General features: G+C 52.4%; 8 protein-coding genes across 8 annotated transcripts; 4 read left to right on the plus strand and 4 right to left on the minus strand.

Annotated features, from left to right (window-relative positions):
* Positions 1-894: 894 nt before the first annotated feature.
* Positions 895-1,360, plus strand: PtrM4_070550 (ATP-synt-H domain containing protein; the record flags this gene model as incomplete). The annotated part of the gene is made up of 2 exons (XM_001941637.2): positions 895-905; positions 967-1,360. 2 exons carry the CDS (start codon positions 895-897, stop codon positions 1,358-1,360), a joined length of 405 nt encoding a protein of 134 aa, XP_001941672.2.
* Positions 1,361-2,039: 679 nt separating this feature from the next.
* PtrM4_070560 (ARV1, membrane protein) lies at positions 2,040-2,812 on the minus strand (the record flags this gene model as incomplete). Its single annotated transcript, XM_066105916.1, has 3 exons — positions 2,040-2,043; positions 2,136-2,479; positions 2,570-2,812. 3 exons carry the CDS (start codon positions 2,810-2,812, stop codon positions 2,040-2,042), a joined length of 591 nt encoding a protein of 196 aa, XP_065964543.1.
* Positions 2,813-3,297: 485 nt separating this feature from the next.
* PtrM4_070570 (nucleoporin Nup157-170) lies at positions 3,298-7,345 on the minus strand (the record flags this gene model as incomplete). Its single annotated transcript, XM_001941635.2, has 4 exons — positions 3,298-3,957; positions 4,005-4,753; positions 4,806-7,244; positions 7,297-7,345. 4 exons carry the CDS (start codon positions 7,343-7,345, stop codon positions 3,298-3,300), a joined length of 3,897 nt encoding a protein of 1,298 aa, XP_001941670.2.
* Positions 7,346-8,064: 719 nt separating this feature from the next.
* PtrM4_070580 (YqeY domain containing protein) lies at positions 8,065-8,589 on the plus strand (the record flags this gene model as incomplete). Its single annotated transcript, XM_001941634.2, has 1 exon — positions 8,065-8,589. The coding sequence occupies one exon, from the start codon at positions 8,065-8,067 to the stop codon at positions 8,587-8,589; it is 525 nt and encodes a 174-aa protein (XP_001941669.2).
* A 1,408-nt stretch (positions 8,590-9,997) lies between these two features.
* On the plus strand, positions 9,998-11,114 carry PtrM4_070590 (Periplasmic protein TonB; the record flags this gene model as incomplete). The annotated part of the gene is made up of 3 exons (XM_001941633.2): positions 9,998-10,399; positions 10,445-10,526; positions 10,573-11,114. The coding sequence occupies 3 exons, from the start codon at positions 9,998-10,000 to the stop codon at positions 11,112-11,114; spliced, it is 1,026 nt and encodes a 341-aa protein (XP_001941668.2).
* A 569-nt stretch (positions 11,115-11,683) lies between these two features.
* On the minus strand, positions 11,684-12,077 carry PtrM4_070600 (uncharacterized protein; the record flags this gene model as incomplete). Its single annotated transcript, XM_066105917.1, has 2 exons — positions 11,684-11,691; positions 11,738-12,077. 2 exons carry the CDS (start codon positions 12,075-12,077, stop codon positions 11,684-11,686), a joined length of 348 nt encoding a protein of 115 aa, XP_065964544.1.
* A 1,167-nt stretch (positions 12,078-13,244) lies between these two features.
* PtrM4_070610 (ProP, Permease major facilitator superfamily) lies at positions 13,245-15,281 on the plus strand (the record flags this gene model as incomplete). Its single annotated transcript, XM_001941631.1, has 7 exons — positions 13,245-13,449; positions 13,499-13,721; positions 13,774-13,836; positions 13,889-14,396; positions 14,448-14,553; positions 14,610-14,834; positions 14,914-15,281. The coding sequence occupies 7 exons, from the start codon at positions 13,245-13,247 to the stop codon at positions 15,279-15,281; spliced, it is 1,698 nt and encodes a 565-aa protein (XP_001941666.1).
* Positions 15,282-15,767: 486 nt separating this feature from the next.
* On the minus strand, positions 15,768-17,022 carry PtrM4_070620 (COBW domain-containing protein 1; the record flags this gene model as incomplete). The annotated part of the gene is made up of 2 exons (XM_001941630.1): positions 15,768-16,726; positions 16,773-17,022. 2 exons carry the CDS (start codon positions 17,020-17,022, stop codon positions 15,768-15,770), a joined length of 1,209 nt encoding a protein of 402 aa, XP_001941665.1.
* Between the last annotated feature and the right edge of the window lie 263 nt (positions 17,023-17,285).

Raw genomic sequence — 17,285 nt, forward strand, 5'->3', positions numbered from 1 at the left:
TAGCGATGACTTCCGAAGCCACATATCGTATCATGGAGTTTGTGGAAAGTGCAAGAACAGCTGTTCCATGGGCAAGAAGAGAAGGATCATAGTGCGGGTGATCAATGTTGTAGAGCAAACAACGTGTGGGAAGATGTGTTGCGGCGAAAGGAATCAACAACAACAACAACATTGCAGAGCAACCACCTCACTCAAATACTCACGATATGGCCGATATAGGAGCTCAGGCAACCCATATAAGGTCCTCCCGAACGTCATCTGTCTCAGCTGGTGCCGTCGAAATGAAGCGGACTGAGTTACCTACCCAGTCAAGCATCCAGAGAGCACATCGGTATCCTGAACAAGCGGGCAACGGACCGTGCAGCCGCTGCGAAGGTCGGACTTGTCTCTGCGTGTATTGCAGGTGATATTTTGGTGTCAAAATAGATATCGAAGTATTCGTAGGCAAAATGATCAAGTTGGAAGGAGACTCAATCCAAGACTGTGACATTCCTCCTGCGTGCTCACCCAAGCATCTATGCAGAATTCCACTAGAATTACCTTTGAATACAACGAACAGCTGTTTTTCGCAAATGAAGTCCTCCCCGCATGCCGTCATAAATGACATTCGTAGTTACAGCTGTCACCCAACGCGACTTCCATCCCAATATACACCCATAACCCAAAGCAGCCTAGCCCGCCAAGCCGAACCCTGTCGAACAGGCGTCATGCCCTCACGCATCGCAACAACCCCATCTCTACATCTACCACATCGCCCTACCCTCCCCTTCATCCACCGCCCCTTCCACCATCAACCGCGCGCAAAAACTCCCACCACCCCGTCGCGTCGCCGTACCCTCAAATCCCAAGCTCCCGACAGCTTCCCCAAACTTCCCTCAAGCTCCCCAAATCACAATGGCGAACGGGTACGAATCACACACATGGCGCAGACAAAGAGGCAAACCACTAACGCATCTGAAAACATAGCTGGGCGCCCATCATCGGCCTCATCGTCGTCGTCATCTTCTGCGCTGCATCCTGGGTTCTAGCACCAAAGGGCGAAAACCAAACGTACGTGTTTGCCCGTCCCCGTCTCCACCAGTCCAGCACAACACCCGGTTCGCTCCACCGCCAGCACCGCGCTGCTCTTCAACCCTGTAAACCCTGTCTGCGCACCAAGACGTCTCTGGAACAGCTGCTCGCTGTGCATGAGAAGCGTGAGAGAGCCCGTCGCGTTCACTTTGACGATAGCGGTAGCGATGAGACGACGCGGATCCGTACTTCTCCTCCAACAAGCATCTACAGCTACAGCGATTTCGATGGTGCCGAGGACGAGAAGAGCATGGCGCGAGGAGCCGGAGCCGGATGCACAACCGGATGATGAAGGGGACAAGAACCAGAATCTGGGCTAACGTATATGTGTTTTCAAAATATAGGGTTTGGCGTTCTACGCTTGTGCTTTCGGCGGCTGCCATGTATATCATGTGGGCGATCACGTTTCTCGCGCAATTGCACCCGCTTATTTCGCCGGTACGGGGCGACTTGCGACCGGAGTTGAATGGAGGGCGTTAAGGGAATGGTTTAAGAGGACAATGGGAAGGGCCGTTGGTTGGACAAGTTGGTTGGCATGCTGAGAAGCTGCGGCTGAGACGTACTGTGCAACCGTGGCAGAGTCGAACATGGAAGATGGAGATGAAGCATATTTCGAGTTTTCAGGCGCAACATGTGTATAATCAGTCTGGCGTATCACGGACATGCTTTGTGAATTTGTAGCCAATATGAGATTCAATCAAACTGGGGGTATCATATTTACACACATTAATCTCTCGTTCTCCATCTACGTGCCTACCAAATCCCCAACCCACGCCCAAGCACTCCCCCCATCCACCCACTCCCTCGCATACCCCTCCCACCCCGTCCCCAACCCTGCCGCCCTCAAAAACCCCCAACCTATCGCCGTCCTCACCCCCGCCCCAATCCCCACTAGCAGTCCCGCCCTCACATATCCACAGTCCATCAGAATCTCCAGCGCGGCAATATTGTTTACAATCACGGCCCAACTAACTGCCGTCGCGCTGGACGGGAGGTCATAATCCCAGATAATAAGCAAAATCGGGAAGAGCTTCGTACAGCTACTCACCAGCAGCGCCGTGGACAGGGGCGTAGCGTGTGGGAAGTAGGGAATCGCTTTACGCCAGAGGGTGCGTAAGGGGGACGGTGGGTTCGCGGCGCAGAGGAGGCGGATGGGGAGGTGGAAGGCTAGTGTGGAGAGGGTTACGAGGAGCAGGAAGAAGAGGTATTGGAGGCCGAGGGGGTATGACTGTAGGAATTGGGCGTTGGTTATTGGTGTGGGGGTGAGTGATGTGGTGTTTTGGGTCGGATCGGAGAAGGAGGAAGGGTGGTGCGGCGAGGTGGGTGGTAAGGGAAGTTTTTCGATGCGGGCCCAGGTTAGGTAGACGTCGAAGAGGAGAAGGAGGATTCCTAGGCGGAGGATTGATCGCTGTTATTCGTCAGCCCCTCTCTATCACCCTCTGTATCCGTTCACTATGCCTCCATTCCCTCGCTTTGTTGGTTTATGGTGTATACTTACATCAAACTTCTCATCATCCCTCCCCAGCCGATTAAACAACAAGTGCCGATACACCTCGGCCTTTATAAGGACCAGGTCGATGAACAAGATTACAAAATCGTGTTCGACGTATTTATCCGCGAATTTCTTGCATACGGGACATTGCGTTAGGCGCACGCCTTTGCCGAGTGCGCGGTCGTCGGCTTTGGAGTAGGTCGTATAGAGTGTGCGCACGAGGGTGCGGCAGGATATGCATATTGGCATTGTAGGTGTGGTAGGTCGGGCGAAAATGGGACGCGATTCGTCACATGGCGCGTTAGATAGGAGGCGGGGTTCCTTCACAATGCGGACGTGGTCTTGGGAGCGTACTTGGTGGGATTGTCATGAGTGATAGAAACATGTAGGAGGCTAGGTTTGGGGAAAGGGTCTCGGCCGGGGATTAGAGAGCTAAACTCCGTGTCTCCAAGTTCTACTGACTCACACACACTTGACATCTATTTACGCTTATTAACTACAGTACTTGGATGCAATGAACATGCTAGCCTTGGTCTTGCTCGCCAATCCAATTATCAAAGGTCCTACAAGATTACATTTCATGCCATGCTTTTGACGCCAGCCAGCCCCCTATACTCATGCACCTATTCAACGCCTCGCGCTGTGATGAATGGCAAAGAGAAGATAAACCAAATCACAACCGTTCTTACATAGATCTTTCATAACCAAGTACGACACTCTTCTCATATAACTCTTCATCGCGCGGCTTCCTCAACAGTGGCGCTGACCTCTCTCGCCCGTTGGATCCATGATTGATCATCCATGTCTCGCCCCAGTACTTCGCTGCCTAAGATGATGCGCATCACCTCAGCAAGGCCAATGGCGTTCTCAGGGCCACCGAAGAGTGTACCAGTCCGTCTACTAGCTTTACTCCAGTGCTCCACCAGGTAAACGATCCATTTGACGAGCAGCTTACGGTTGCGGCCTGCAAACGGCTGTTCTTGTGCATACCACAACGCTTCCAAGGTCGCAACCAAGTTCTCATACGGCGCGTTAATCTTAAGGAAGACGTCGATCGGCCACGTCAAGTTGGAGTTCAAGGCTAGATTTTGTGTGTTTGGCGCATTCGCATCATGCACGTAGAATTCCAAGTCGTACTGGAGAAGGAGTTGCAGGACAATGTTCACTGGGAATACGTTGTCGTTTAGGTTGGTACGGTGACCAAGGTCCTCAACTTTCAGTGCAACAGCCTCCCAAGGTGCACTTTGGCCATCTGCTAGAGCTTTACGATGGGTCTGATCAATGAGGTTGGTCCATGTCGAGCGAATATCGGGTACACTGCGGTAGTCGGCGGCGTGGTATATAAGCAGACAAATGTCATAATATGCTGCTTGGTCTGCGTAGTCGTGATAGAGCTGGAAGATGTTAGAAATGCAACAAAAAGGCTATTGGGTTAACTTACCTCGTCAAGAGAATGGATTTGACCGTTGAGGTGGGCAATGACCTCGTCTCTCCGCTGGCCACTGAGTCGTTCGTCACCCCTAATCCTCTGCAACACATCGTCTTGGATGTTGGCGATATCGAGATGATCACTGATGTTTCGTAGCAGTTCCTGTCGAGATTGCCGGTTACGTACGCCGGCATCCGCGAAACCGGTCATGCGCGTCGAGGCATTGGCCTTGGCTCGAGACAGATACTCTATTCTCTTCTCCAGCGTCAACGGTAACGTACTCTTCGCGAGTTGGTATTGTGTATCCGCTGCACTTAGGTAGTCGTTGTAGTGAGCGTAGTATCGCCATAGTAGGTCCGCATGTGCCAAGTTTGTCTCCGAGCTCTGTTTTAGGTACTCGACGACGAAGGGGGAGTTGATTTCCAACAATCGCTCGGACCAGCCATTCTCCATATACCAATCATAAAGGTAGTTTTGGAAGACCTCGTCCTCTGAATTGTTAATCTGCTCATACGCTTCGTGTTTGCGACGGGTGACTGCGGAGATGACACCATCTGGTACAGGTCCTTGGGTGTTGTAAGCATAGTCGACGGCCTCGATGACCTTGCAGACTAAGGTGTAGCAAAATGCGCGCTTGTCGTAGAATTGACGCCGGGCATCGTTTGGATCGCCGTTGTGGTCACGGTTGTCCCGCACCCAAGAAAGCGCCTTGTTACCCCGATCCCATTCATGGGCAACCTTGAGGGCAAGTCTGATAGCGCCTAGGATTGTCAGCAATTGAAGGAGTGTTATTGATTGGATGGATCAGCTTACCAGCATAGAACTCGAGCTGAATGTATTGGTTCACAGTCTCGGACAGGTTTTCATAGCTCAAACTCTTGGCTACCTGCTCAAATAACCTCATACTGTCATTGAGCAGAATACGCCCACGTTCGGCATTTACGCCGAGGTCGGCTGCTTTCTTCAAGCTTTCCTGAGCCTTGAAAATGACAACATCATCTGAACTGCAGAAGCTGCCACACTTCCTCCGCAGGGCCTCGGCGACTGATTCGACATTGGAACCCTTGGTGATGTTACGGTTCACAATGGCCTTGACCAATTCCCTGGCAATCTCCCTACCCTCATTGGCGGAAAAGAGACCCTGAAATGTGAGCTGACGGACCCTCGTTTGTAGCTGAGGATCTGGCAGCAGCGCCAGGATATCCTCCAAGCGCTCTTCGAAGAGTACGAGAACAAAAGATATGCCCTCAACAATGTTATTGATCATGAGCAACAAACTGGTGAGTGCCCGGTTCTCGCCTTGGAGCTCAACCTCTTCTTGCCGCGACGCCGCGCGTCCCAATGCTTCTGGGCCGGCCAATCCCTCAATGAAAGACTTGTTGGACTCTAGAAACTCGTGGAGCTGGGCCAAACAGCGTTGTATTTCGTGCAACTTGGCAGTGCCGTGTGTCGATGTGAGGACGGGACCGGTGGGTTCGGCAACCTCCTGGATGATGGGAGTATTCCAGATTGAGCGAACGAGGCGTGACACGTACATAGCAATACCATCGTGCCGTGGTGATGCGCGAACATTTTCCACACTCAGACCTTCTACTGTTGCACTCTCCGTCAAATGGGCCTTTCCGCCAAATTCGATAAAGACCTTTCGAGCAAATTCGATAACCTCCGAGTCGGTTACTTTCGCAATTCGCGAGTCGGGCCCAACATCCGATCCTTGACCACAGGCAACAGCTAGGGCGGTAGCAGAGGTCTCAGCTAGACCGTACTGCTTTGCGAGCTTGCGAACATCAGCTTCAGCACCGTCTGGACCATGAACTTTCACAATAGAGGCAAAGATGTCAACCAGCCGTCTCCGTCGAACCGTTTCGATGCCGTTTGATGTAATGATTGCGTATTCGGAGAGCGGAATGTCGAATTGGGTGGAGAGCTCGTTTCCAAAGCCGAGGGGTTCGTTTCTTGCGGAGAAGGGGGCTGTGACTAGGCCAATGTCTTGAACTCTGCCTATGAGCGGTGTAAACATGCCAGTCTCAGTGTAGCGCGGAGGCTCCGAGCTTTCCCGTTGCGCTAGCAGTCCCGAATGCGGAGCCGAAGCGAACATGTGGTGATTCGGGTCATTGGGCGACTGGAGTACAAAGGAAAAGAAAGCACCGGGTGCGTATCTGGTTGCGAGCTTGGTTTGTGTGAGCCACGTTGAATCGAAGGCGATTGCTGCACTGCCTTGGTAAGGTTGTACCTGTGTCGAGTTGCTGAGCTGCGAGGTATTTTGATTTTGGTGTGGCGGGAATCGGATGTGACGCAACTGCATACTATTTGGAGCGCTCGTGTTGGTAGAGTTCCATTGGCCACCAGAGGTCGTGCTTAGATATAGTCTGCATCCAGTCGAGGTGATTGCCATCAACGACATATTGTCCGCTTCTGTGCTTGTGATGGGCGTCAGGCTAACAACTCGCATGTTGCTCAGAGCGGCGGCTGAGCGTACAATATGGCCACACATTGTCTCGATTTGGTCTCGTGTGCGGGTAAGGGCGCTCTCGAGAATGTTGGAATCTCGCATGTAGTAGACTTTGATAGTGCCATTGGTCGAAAGCGTATAGAGAACTTTCCGGGTGTCGTCAATAACCATGTCCTGTATGCCATCTACTTTCGCGGGCCCGTAGAATGGGAGTGAGGGTAAGCCAATGGATGGCGTGACGTGATTCGTCTTGCTGCACTTGCTGGAGAACCACTTGTCCTCCTGCTGGTAGTTCAGCTCGTATACGTCTTCTGTATGGCCGTCGCCAAAGAAGATGCGCCCTGTTGCTGCCGAGCCGGCAATGGCGGTCACGTTGATCTTCCTAACCGACGTCGACAGCCCCGTCCGGTACATTGTGATGCCATGCACACCCTCAGGCCCCCGTTGGCATTCGATGGCGATGAGGAAAATGTCTGACACGGTCGCGACAACGAGGAGGTATTCGATGCTTGGGACGAAGACACCGGCCCGCGGCTTGACCAGCTTCACGCACGTAATATTACTGGGCTGCTCTTCGAAACCGACTAGCTCGGGGTTCGGGTGCGTGTAGTCCCAAAGGTAGACCTGGTTGTCCACGACCACCCAGGCGTGGTTGATCTCGGCGAACAGGCCCATGCTCGTCGACATTTGCGTATGGTCGACCTGCTCAAACACGGCCTCTGGGAGCTTGTAGGAGCGCAATTTCTGAAAGGGCATCCATGCTGGACTTTGCGGTATCTCGTATTCACCAGTGACGCCCTCTATGCTGTGTTAGCCCTCCAACCACTATCCTAGTGTTTCCTAGCTACTCACGTCCTATGTACGCCTCCAGTGCTGGGAACCGATTGTCCCTGTCCAGCATGCTGTTTATGGTCCGCGATGCGCGATCGATGGGGCTTTCTGCTGGCGGTGCAGGCAGCGCTTGCTGCTGCTGCTGCTGCTGAGGTTGCGACATTGACCCTGTTCGTGTGAATCCAGGCCGGTTCGGTGCTGGAGTATTAACAAAGGCGCCGGGAGTAGGGCGCTGAGGCGTCGCGGGCGCCATCTGAAAAGCCATGATGGATTGGCTTTGGAGTTCCAAGGTTGGCGTGTTGCGCGCAGAGACAACAAGAGCTAGGTTGGTGACGCGCCGCGGAAACACGTGCACATTAGCGCGCAGACAGACCCAGGAACAGTGGGAGAAGAAAGGCGCGCAGTAGACGATGTACAGGAAAACGTGCCCCAGCGGAATTGCGACTCGAAAAAAAGGATGGTCCCGACTGAAGCTCCAGATGCGCAAGTACAAAAGTGATGGACGAACCAGGAAATTTCTTGGCGGCAAGTGGTAGCTAGCTTCGGATTTGGTGCGTGCGTTGTTATGTCATACAGACTTTTGAATTGGCCTTTGCTACACTTCTGAGGATTAATTGCTATTTGCAATTGACCCGTATCGAACCAATCGTCGTTCCTTTCGTTTTAGCCTGCTCCCGTCGCACCAAACTCACTCGCATTGTGCCAGAAGTTTTCATCCGACCTCACGCCTGCATTGCGTCCGCACACACACACACACACACATTCACCATGTCACTCTTTCGTTCAACAATGCTACGCAGGCAGCTGCTCACCTCACGCTCTGTATGCCTTCGCTATTCCTCCACTTCGACCCCAGAAAACGTTGTGCTCCCTCGCCTACAGGCCGACTTGAAGAATGCCATGCGGTCCAAGAACAAACCTGCACTCAACACGATCCGCGCAATACAAGCTGAGATCATCAACGCCTCCAAGACAGCCAAGCCCATCACCACAGACAGCGCCCTCTACTCTCTCATTCAAAAGCAAATCAAGTCCTCCTCAGCATCGATTGAGGAGTTCCGAAATGCCAAGAGAGAGGACCTGGTGGAGAAGGAGCAAGCACAGCTAGATGTGCTGCAGGGGTACTCCGGGGAGATACCGACTGTTGGCGAGAGTGAAATTGACGAGCTGGTGAAGAGCGCTCTTGAAGGCCTAGAGGAAGGCAAAAGGAGCGCTGGACATGTCATGGGCAGGGTCATGAGCAGTATCAAGGGCCGAGCCGTAGACTCCGAATATGTGTCCAAGAAGATACAAGAGGTTGTTGGAGCCAAGTGAGGCGTGTCTGAGACTGTATGAATACTGTACATATCATTACGTAGATTACAAACTCTCCCTTTTACCAAGTGAGACACGGAGCGGATATGCCCCAACAGAAACATCCAACTCAACGTGTTGGCGTCTGTTGGACGGTGTTGGAATTTTGCCTAGAGGTAGCCCAAGGCGGGACCCCGTTCGCCAGATATGCACCCACGACGCGCACTGGTGTTGTGTGGCTGTGTGGCTGCAGGAACATTCTAGCCGGAGGGCGCCGTCAAGCTTGCTTAGTAAATGACGTCATTCGCATCTCAGAACAGCCGGGTGGGCACACCTCGCAGTCACGGTGAAATTCTAGTAGGGATAGCCTTGTATGCAGCAACGCCTTGGGTAACAAGATGCAAATGTCGTTCGTCTCTAGATTGGCGAAGACAGTGTAGTAGAAGGACTAAAAAGACGCTGAAAACGCCCAACATGAACGCCCAACACGCCGCTCACATGAAACGTAGGCAAGGCTTGTCGGTAACAAATGTGGATTGAACATCAGGGGTCTCCACACATGACCGAGATTGATTGACGCCAGGCCTCGACGTGCAGGGAGGACACACCTATGACATAGCCCATCGCGAATCCTGCATATGCTTCGGGCAAAGTTGGTTACGCATACCACCAAATCCCCGAAACGTGCGCGCCCAAGTCTTTATATTCCTGCAAATCCACTTGTTGTGCTGGATTTAATCTGCTGCAACAAAATCGCCGGCCTTTTAGTCTCACTCAACCCGTTGTTGACATAGCTTGGACAGATAGCTGGTGCCCCGCATCATACCACATACATCATCACGCAGTCAGTGCGACCCGCACGGGACCGTTCAGCATGTCGGCCTATCGCTCCTCGACCGGCAACTTGGACCGCTTTGAAGAGCCGCCTCGCGGTGGTGGTGGTGGTGGTGAACGATGGGATCGTGACAGATTTGAGCGCATGAGGAGAGGCGGAGGGGGTGGTGGTGGTGGAAGTGGAGGCGGCAGCGTCGTCTCTGGTCATGGCCGTGGTCGTGACGACTATGAACACTTCCGCTTCCAAGAGCACGACCGCTTCCCTGGGGGCCATCGCGATGTCGATATCCATGAAGACCGCTCCCGCCGAGGTCCTCCAGTGATGGAACGAGAACGAGAGCGAGAACGATTTCATGAGGACGAGCGCTTTGGACAACCCCCCCGTCGTGCCCCTACCGAGCTTTTCCATGAGCCCAGTTCATCCGAAATCGCAAATCAAGCCCTTGCTCCCTATCGCCGTAGATCTGTAATCGACAAAGATATCGATATTGACATCGACATCAACGAGCGCCGACGCACCCCTCGTCCGCCCAAACCAGCACGGCCACAGTACATTCGACGACAATCGTCCCTCGACACCTTTGACCGCCGACCTATGCCACGATATGGCGATGTTGAGAGGATTGAGCGATACGAAACCCACGAGTACCGACCACCGGCCAATGTCCCCATCCCACTTCCCATCCGCGAGCGCCGCCGATCGCCCCGTCATCACTTCGACGAGGAAGACGACTTTGAGGAGATCACATACGACGACCGTGGTGGTAGACGCCGGGAACGAGAAGACTACCGCGAAGTCGAAGTTCACCGAGAGAAGAGCAGAGTACGAAGGAGCAAGAGCGTAGCAGCAAAGTCAACTCGCAGCTCCTCCATGTCTAGTTTCGAAGAGATTCAGCCTTCTCGCGCAACCTGGGGCAAGAAGGGCAAGACGAGACTCCCAAAGCGCCTGGTGAAGAAGCAAGCTGTCATCGATCTCGGCTACCCGTTCGAGGAAGAGGTATGTCATCCATTATCGATGTTGAAACGTTATTGACTGTAATAGGACGACTTCATCATTGTTACACGAGCGCTCGAGAAGGAACACATCGACGAGGTCATTAAGGTTAGCGAGAACTACAAAGAAGGTACGTAATTTCCTATCCTCTTACTGTATCCTCTAACGATTTGCAGAGAAAATCACATACGTCTACGAGGAAAAGGTTGAAGATGCCCCGCCGCGACCACCCTCTGTTCATTCCGCCGCACCACCACCACCTCAGGAATACTACCCTCCACCACCTCCTTCAGTAATGCACGCGCCGCCTCCGCCTCCACCCATGCAATACGCTCAACCTCCCCCCACGGTAGTATACGCCCAACCACCGCCATCCCACCACGCCCCAACAGTCTACGCACACTCTGAGCGCGCCCCATCCCCTTCCGTCCACGAGCACGAGCGCTACGTTGAAATCGACCGCTCAGCCGCCATCCACGGCCCAGCGACCTCATTCCTGCCCGAGCACCGTTCCCTTGTCATCCGCAAGGACGATCGCCGCTCTGAGCGTGACATCCGCGAGGAGATCCGATCACTGGAGGAAGAGCGCCGCATGCTCAAGTATGAGCGCGAAGGCGACCGCGAGTATGAATTCATCGAGCGTGCGCCCAAGAAGGAGATTATGCGCGTTGACAGAGACCGAAAGGGTAGGTTAGCCCTTGTTCGCTCGGCCCATTAGAAAACGAACGAAATGTTGATTTTCCGGTGGATATAGTTGTACGAAAGGACCGACCCAACCCGAAGATTGTGGCCTTGGCTATGGGGGCGCTTTCATGAATCGGTATGCACCGTTGCTGGCTCGACTTGGTATTTTTTGGATTCGGTTAGAGGGGCTGAAAGAAGAGTTTCTTGATCAGGGTCGTTTCTTTCTTTCTGATAAAGTCTTTGTTTTTGGAAAATGGCTTGTTTCTTTCGGCGCGGATATACAGGATATCTTACGATGTTTATGATGATTTTTGGATGAACACATGATTACCATGTACGATAATTTGCAGTAATGAAGTTATGAACCAGATTTACGAATCCATCTTCATCCCACTTGATATTCGCTGTTGACCCCTTAGATATTCTTCTTTGAAACCGGCTCCAAGCGATACTGCTTCGCAATCAAGCGATCCAACCTTGCATAGCAATCCAGCGTCATAAACACACCTATTCAAAACTTAGCCCACCCGTTCTCTCTCCCTCCCCACCCAGCACAGCACTTACCAAGCGCAAGATACCCCCCATACATGCCGCCCAAACCCCCTAAACCCCTCTGCACCGCCGTCAATTCCCCCCACCCCAACATCTCACTCATACACACCACCGTCGTCAACGTCGTCTCCATGCCAAACACCAACAACGCAAGCGGCACCCTCGGATCCTCTCTCACCAACGCCGGTATCGCCCACAGCGTAAGCGGCAGGTGGAACAAAAGCTCAAGCCAGGTGAAAACCGGGAACCAGACTGGTGGGGAACCGGAGAAGAATCGGTCGCCGTAGGTGGTGGTGTACCAGGTGCGCAGGGCTAGGAGGGGCGTGGGGAGGACGGAAGATGGGTACAGTGGGGTTAGGTCGAAGCAGAGCATTATGGGGAGGTGAATGACGAAGAAGATGGAGTACAGGGTGTCTAATTTGCGGTGGAGGAGGGGGGTTGGCATGGTGGCGGTGGGCGAGGCGGATGCTGTTGTGGTGGTAGGGTTTTGAAGATGGTCCTGGGATGTTGTGGTGTCGTTGGTATTGCGTTTTTTTGCGGATGGACCGGGTGTTGTCGTGTTGTTGTCGTGTCAGCGGAGACGCGTGAGACGGGTCGGGGGTGGGGCGGCACCTTTTCCCCGAGCTTCGCAAGTGCAAGTGTTTGTGTGTGCCCACATGCTACTGTTGTTGGAGACTGGGGTATTTACGGGAAGATGCGATAGTTGTTCTCGCCATATTGTGGTAGTTGTGCGTTGATTCCTGTTTGGGGTCAGGGTCCAAACGATTGACCTCAACGTATGATCGTCATCTTTCGCTCTATGAGAGGCTTAGTCCTCGGGCGAAGTGGTGGCTTGTACGAGTTATAATCACAGTCATCTCCCGTTGTCGCAGGTCGCGCTCATCTCTCCATCGCCGGTCATACCACCGACTCCATTAGGCGGCTTTTAGCCATGCGCGAGTAATCTCACGTCCCATATCCTTAGACAATGATGCTCAGGCTTTTTTACTGCTAGATTCTGAATGGCACGAATCTGCCGTCATCCAAGCGATAATTGGTGATGCCGACTCACCCGGTCGAGCTCGTCTTCGCCTCCATCACCATTACTACTACACTCCATCACATCTGACCACTCTAATCTCAGGCCAACCAGCAATTCAGCCTAAACAACCATCTCACCGACCTTGGCGCGCGGACATTAACAAGCCCCAACGACATCAGCGACACATGCATCTCTGGTGCCAAGAATGGCGGAGCGGCTACCAAGGCTCCACATCCAACTCCTGCCCAATTAGTGGCGCTCAAGACTCCGCTTGGCGAGCTCAAGCCGCGTCCTAATGCTATGCCCAGGAGTTGGTTTCCGTACTTGGTAATTGCTTGTCAGGGTAAAGAGCTGGGCCGGGTGTGAGCAAGCGATGGTTCCGGAAGCCCTTTTTCCCCACAATCAGCGGTCCGAGCACTGGGGTGTTGGATGATTGCGGCACAGTGGCTTATGGGACGCTTATACATAAGAATGGCGTTGTGAAGGAAGGCGCTGCGAGATTTGCGGAGTTTCCTGGAGTTGTTGGATTGCAGACTTTTTGTCTTCTTGAACCATCTATCCACCTCAATTGTTTGACCAAGGGATATCACCATGGCTGGAGGTGGCGCTGGTCCGACCGGCTTCGATGCTGCACTTCAGAGACGTCAGGCCCTCATGGGCGCGAGTGGCCCTAGGGCCCTTGTGAAGAATGGAAAGGTCTTTCTCATCGCCTTGTTCGCCTGTCTTGGTGGTGTGCTCTACGGATACAACCAGGGCATGTTCAGCGGAATTTTGGCTATGCCCTCGTTCGGAAAACGTATGTAACTTCTTCCTTCCACGCCAACTGCTGCTTACAGACGAGGTAGAAACCGATGGGTACATTGATAATCCAACGCAAAAGGGATGGTTGACTGCGATCTTGGAACTCGGAGCTTGGTTTGGAGCCGTCATGTCGGGATTCGTGGCAGAGAGCATGTCACGAAAGTACGGCATCTTGATTGCGACCGCCGTTTTTATTGTTGGTGTCGTGGTACAAATCAGTGCTATTTCAGGTGGTCATGAAGAGATTCTCGCTGGCCGATTCATTACGTTCGTTTAATCCTCCGGTTTGAATGACTTGAACTCTACTAATGATCAACAGTGGTGTTGGCGTCGGTGGTCTCTCCGTCATTGTGCCCATGTACAACAGCGAATGCGCGCCTCCGTACGTAACGACTATTAATTTCCAGCTTTAGAGGATGCTAACTCCCACGCAGTGAAGTTCGTGGCGCACTCGTAGCTCTTCAACAACTTGCCATTACGTTCGGTATCATGATAAGTTTCTGGATCAACTACGGAACTAACTACATTGGCGGTACAACACTCGAAACGCAGTCAAACGCCGCCTGGCTCGTTCCCATTTGTCTGCAGTTGCTTCCAGCTTTCATCCTCATCATCGGCATGATTTGGATGCCCTTCTCCCCCCGCTGGCTCGTCCACCACGGCCGCGAAGAAGAAGCTCGCAGTAACCTCGCCTCCCTGCGCAATCTACCTATTGACCACGAGCTCATTGAGTTGGAATTCCTGGAAATCAAAGCACAATCCATGTTCGAGAAGCGCAGTATCGCTGAAGCATTTCCCCATCTACGTGAGCAGACGGCGTGGAATATCTTCAAATTGCAATTTGTGGCGATTGGATCGTTGTTCAAGACAAAGGCCATGTTCAAGAGGGTGGTTGTTGCTACGGTGTCTATGTTTTTCCAGCAGTGGACGGGTATCAATGCAGTAAGTTCATCCCGTTTCCTTGGCATCTGGGGATATGCTGACGAAGTCTAGATCCTATACTACGCACCTCAAATTTTCAAGCAAATCGGGCTTACAGGAAACACGACATCCCTCCTCGCCACGGGTGTTGTAGGAATCGTGATGTTCATTGCAACAAGTATGTCCTCCCCCACTCCTGCGACCTGGTCCCATACTAACATCCCCTCCCCACAGTCCCTGCAGTCCTCTACATCGACCGCCTAGGCCGTAAACCCGTCCTCGCCGTCGGTGCAATCGGCATGGCATTCTCCCACTTCGTCATCGCCGTCATCCTCGCAAAGAACATTGATAACTTTGAAAATCACCGTGCTGCAGGTTGGGCGGCCGTGGTCATGGTTTGGTTGTTTGTGATTCATTTTGGATATTCTTGGGGTCCTTGTGCTTGGATTTTGATTGCTGGTACGTCCTTTCTCTCCAGCCCCTCCCCTGTGTCGCTTGTTCGATGTGTGAATGAAAAGCCGCTAATACTCATAATCAGAAATCTGGCCCCTATCAACTCGCCCCTATGGTACTGCTCTTGGCGGCTCCTCCAACTGGATGAACAACTTCATCATCGGTCAAATCACCCCCGAACTCCTCGAAAACATCACTTACGGTACCTACATCCTTTTCGGACTGGTCACCACGCTCGGAGCCGCGTTTATCTGGTTCTTCGTCCCGGAAACGAAGAGGCTGACGCTCGAGGAGATGGACACGATTTTCGGATCTGAGGGCGTTGCCGCCAAGGATAAGGAGAGGATGGATGAGATTAACAGGGAGATTGGACTGGCGGGGCTGGCAATGGGAGATGCGGAGAGTGGCAATGGGAGTGCAGAGGTTCAGGTTGTGGGAGGTGAGAAGGTTTAGGGCGGTGCGAGGCTGTTGTAGAGGGTTATGGGTTCAGAGGGGACCTTGCTAAGAACATATATTGGTGATAGTTGGCTATATTCACTACCGTCTTTGAGATAATTTTCGGCTCAGAAATACAAAGTCAGAAGATCAAAACTTGGCAGTTTCTGTTCTGAATGCACACATGCATACACTTAGGTAGCATAAAATACTTGACGGTGCGGGTAAGCACTTGTTCGGCGTTTCTAGCGCCTACAGTGACATTTGTACACTATCATGTTAAGTATCTCATGTCACCCGGGTGCATACAGGAATTAGAACCATATCCTGGATCTGATGCACAACAGAATTCTGCAACAGCCCCTTATTCCTCTTCCATACTGCATCGGTCTAATTTATTATTTTGTGTCACTATTGTAAACCCATATTTACGAACAAACATTATTTTCTTGGTATCATCCCCTGAAATCTTTAACAAAACAAGCCATTCCCATCGCTGTCCCCTTATAGTCCCAGTGTATCGAACAAACTCTTCTTAAACCCCTCCTGATCCACGCCCTTTCCAATCAACACCAACTTAGCCTCTGCACTTCCACTCCCAGCCACATCCTCCATCTCATTGGTCTCATACAAATTCCTCACACCCTGCGTAAGCAACACCTTCCCATCTTTCACCGGCACCCGCCCCTTTAACCGGTGAATCTCAAACGGTTTAAACGGAACGTCCCCCGCCAGTGATTCCTCCCACAGAATCGTGCGCAGGAAAAGATCATACTTGTCCACCTGCTCGCGGTCTAGCGCCGGAAAGGTGATTGTGGATGTAGCAATCGTAGGATCAAGATGGGAATGTCCTTTACTCGCAAACTTGAGATCGGCGTCTGTAACCTGGTCGTACGCATGAAGATCCAGAACCAAACCTTCAAGCTGCGGGACCTGGCTCTTCGTCGTCGTTTTGATGCGTGCAAGGCCGTTGATGGAGCGGATACGTTGTGTGACGATTTCCAGCTCTTCTTCAGTCACAAGATCGGTTTTGTTAATAATCACAACGTCTGCATGGCTAATCTGGAGATGTGCCGTGGTAAGTAAGGGGCCATGCTCATCGTGGTCAGCAGCAGCTTGTTTTCTTTTCTCGATGTTTTCTTCATCGCCGAGGCCGGAATCCAGACTCTTGAGCACGTTTTTTGCATCGACGAGGGTAACGATGCCGTCGAGGAAGATGCTGCTGCCGAGACCGTCGTCGAGCCAGAACATGGGGGCAATGTTGCCCGGGTCGGCGAGGCCTGTGGTTTCAAGCAGAATGTAGTCGAAGAGGCCAGATTGCTCCATTAGGTTCTCGATGGCGGCCACGCCCACGTCTTTTACCGAACAGCAGATGCAGCCGTTGGCGAGGGGCACGAAGGGTGCGGGTTGGGCGGATGTTGAGTTGGCGTCGGAGACGGTGAGTTGTTTCTCAATGTCGATTGCTATGGGAGTGTTAGGGGTGGAGTTGGGGTGCTGGAGGGGACGTACAGTCACCGAATTCATTCAGAATTACGGCAATCTTCTTTCCATGTTGTTCGGTGAGGATATAGTTGAGCAGAGTTGTTTTTCCTGCTCCGAGATATCCAGTGACGATGGTAATGGGCACTTTGCTCTGGGGAGCATCACTAGAGGTAGCCACAAGGTTTGGTATCTCCTCGTCTTGGTCATGCAGAACTTTGGTGTTGGTTTCCGGTTGTACGAGACTCGGGACCTCTTCGTCCGAAGTGTCACCGTCCATTGTGGGAATTGGAGATTTTAGAGAAATTGAAGAAAGTAGTCTTTAGACACTGTAAGATTGAAATATCAGCCAGTAATGATACAAGACTGGTGTAAGCTGAGCCAGGGAAGAGTAACCAGACGAAACAACCTACCACTGTAAGATCACGAGAAAGCTAAATGACGTCGTGCGGAGGCAAAGTCATGTAGAAATAGTGCCGCCCACAAATAAGCTAGCGCAGTCGCGTAGCCAGCCAGGATCCCTGCAACTGCCCTGCATGGCAA

The sequence above is a fragment of the Pyrenophora tritici-repentis genome, chromosome 2, assembly GCF_003171515.1.
Source record: "Pyrenophora tritici-repentis strain M4 chromosome 2, whole genome shotgun sequence".
NCBI lineage: Eukaryota > Fungi > Ascomycota > Dothideomycetes > Pleosporales > Pleosporaceae > Pyrenophora > Pyrenophora tritici-repentis.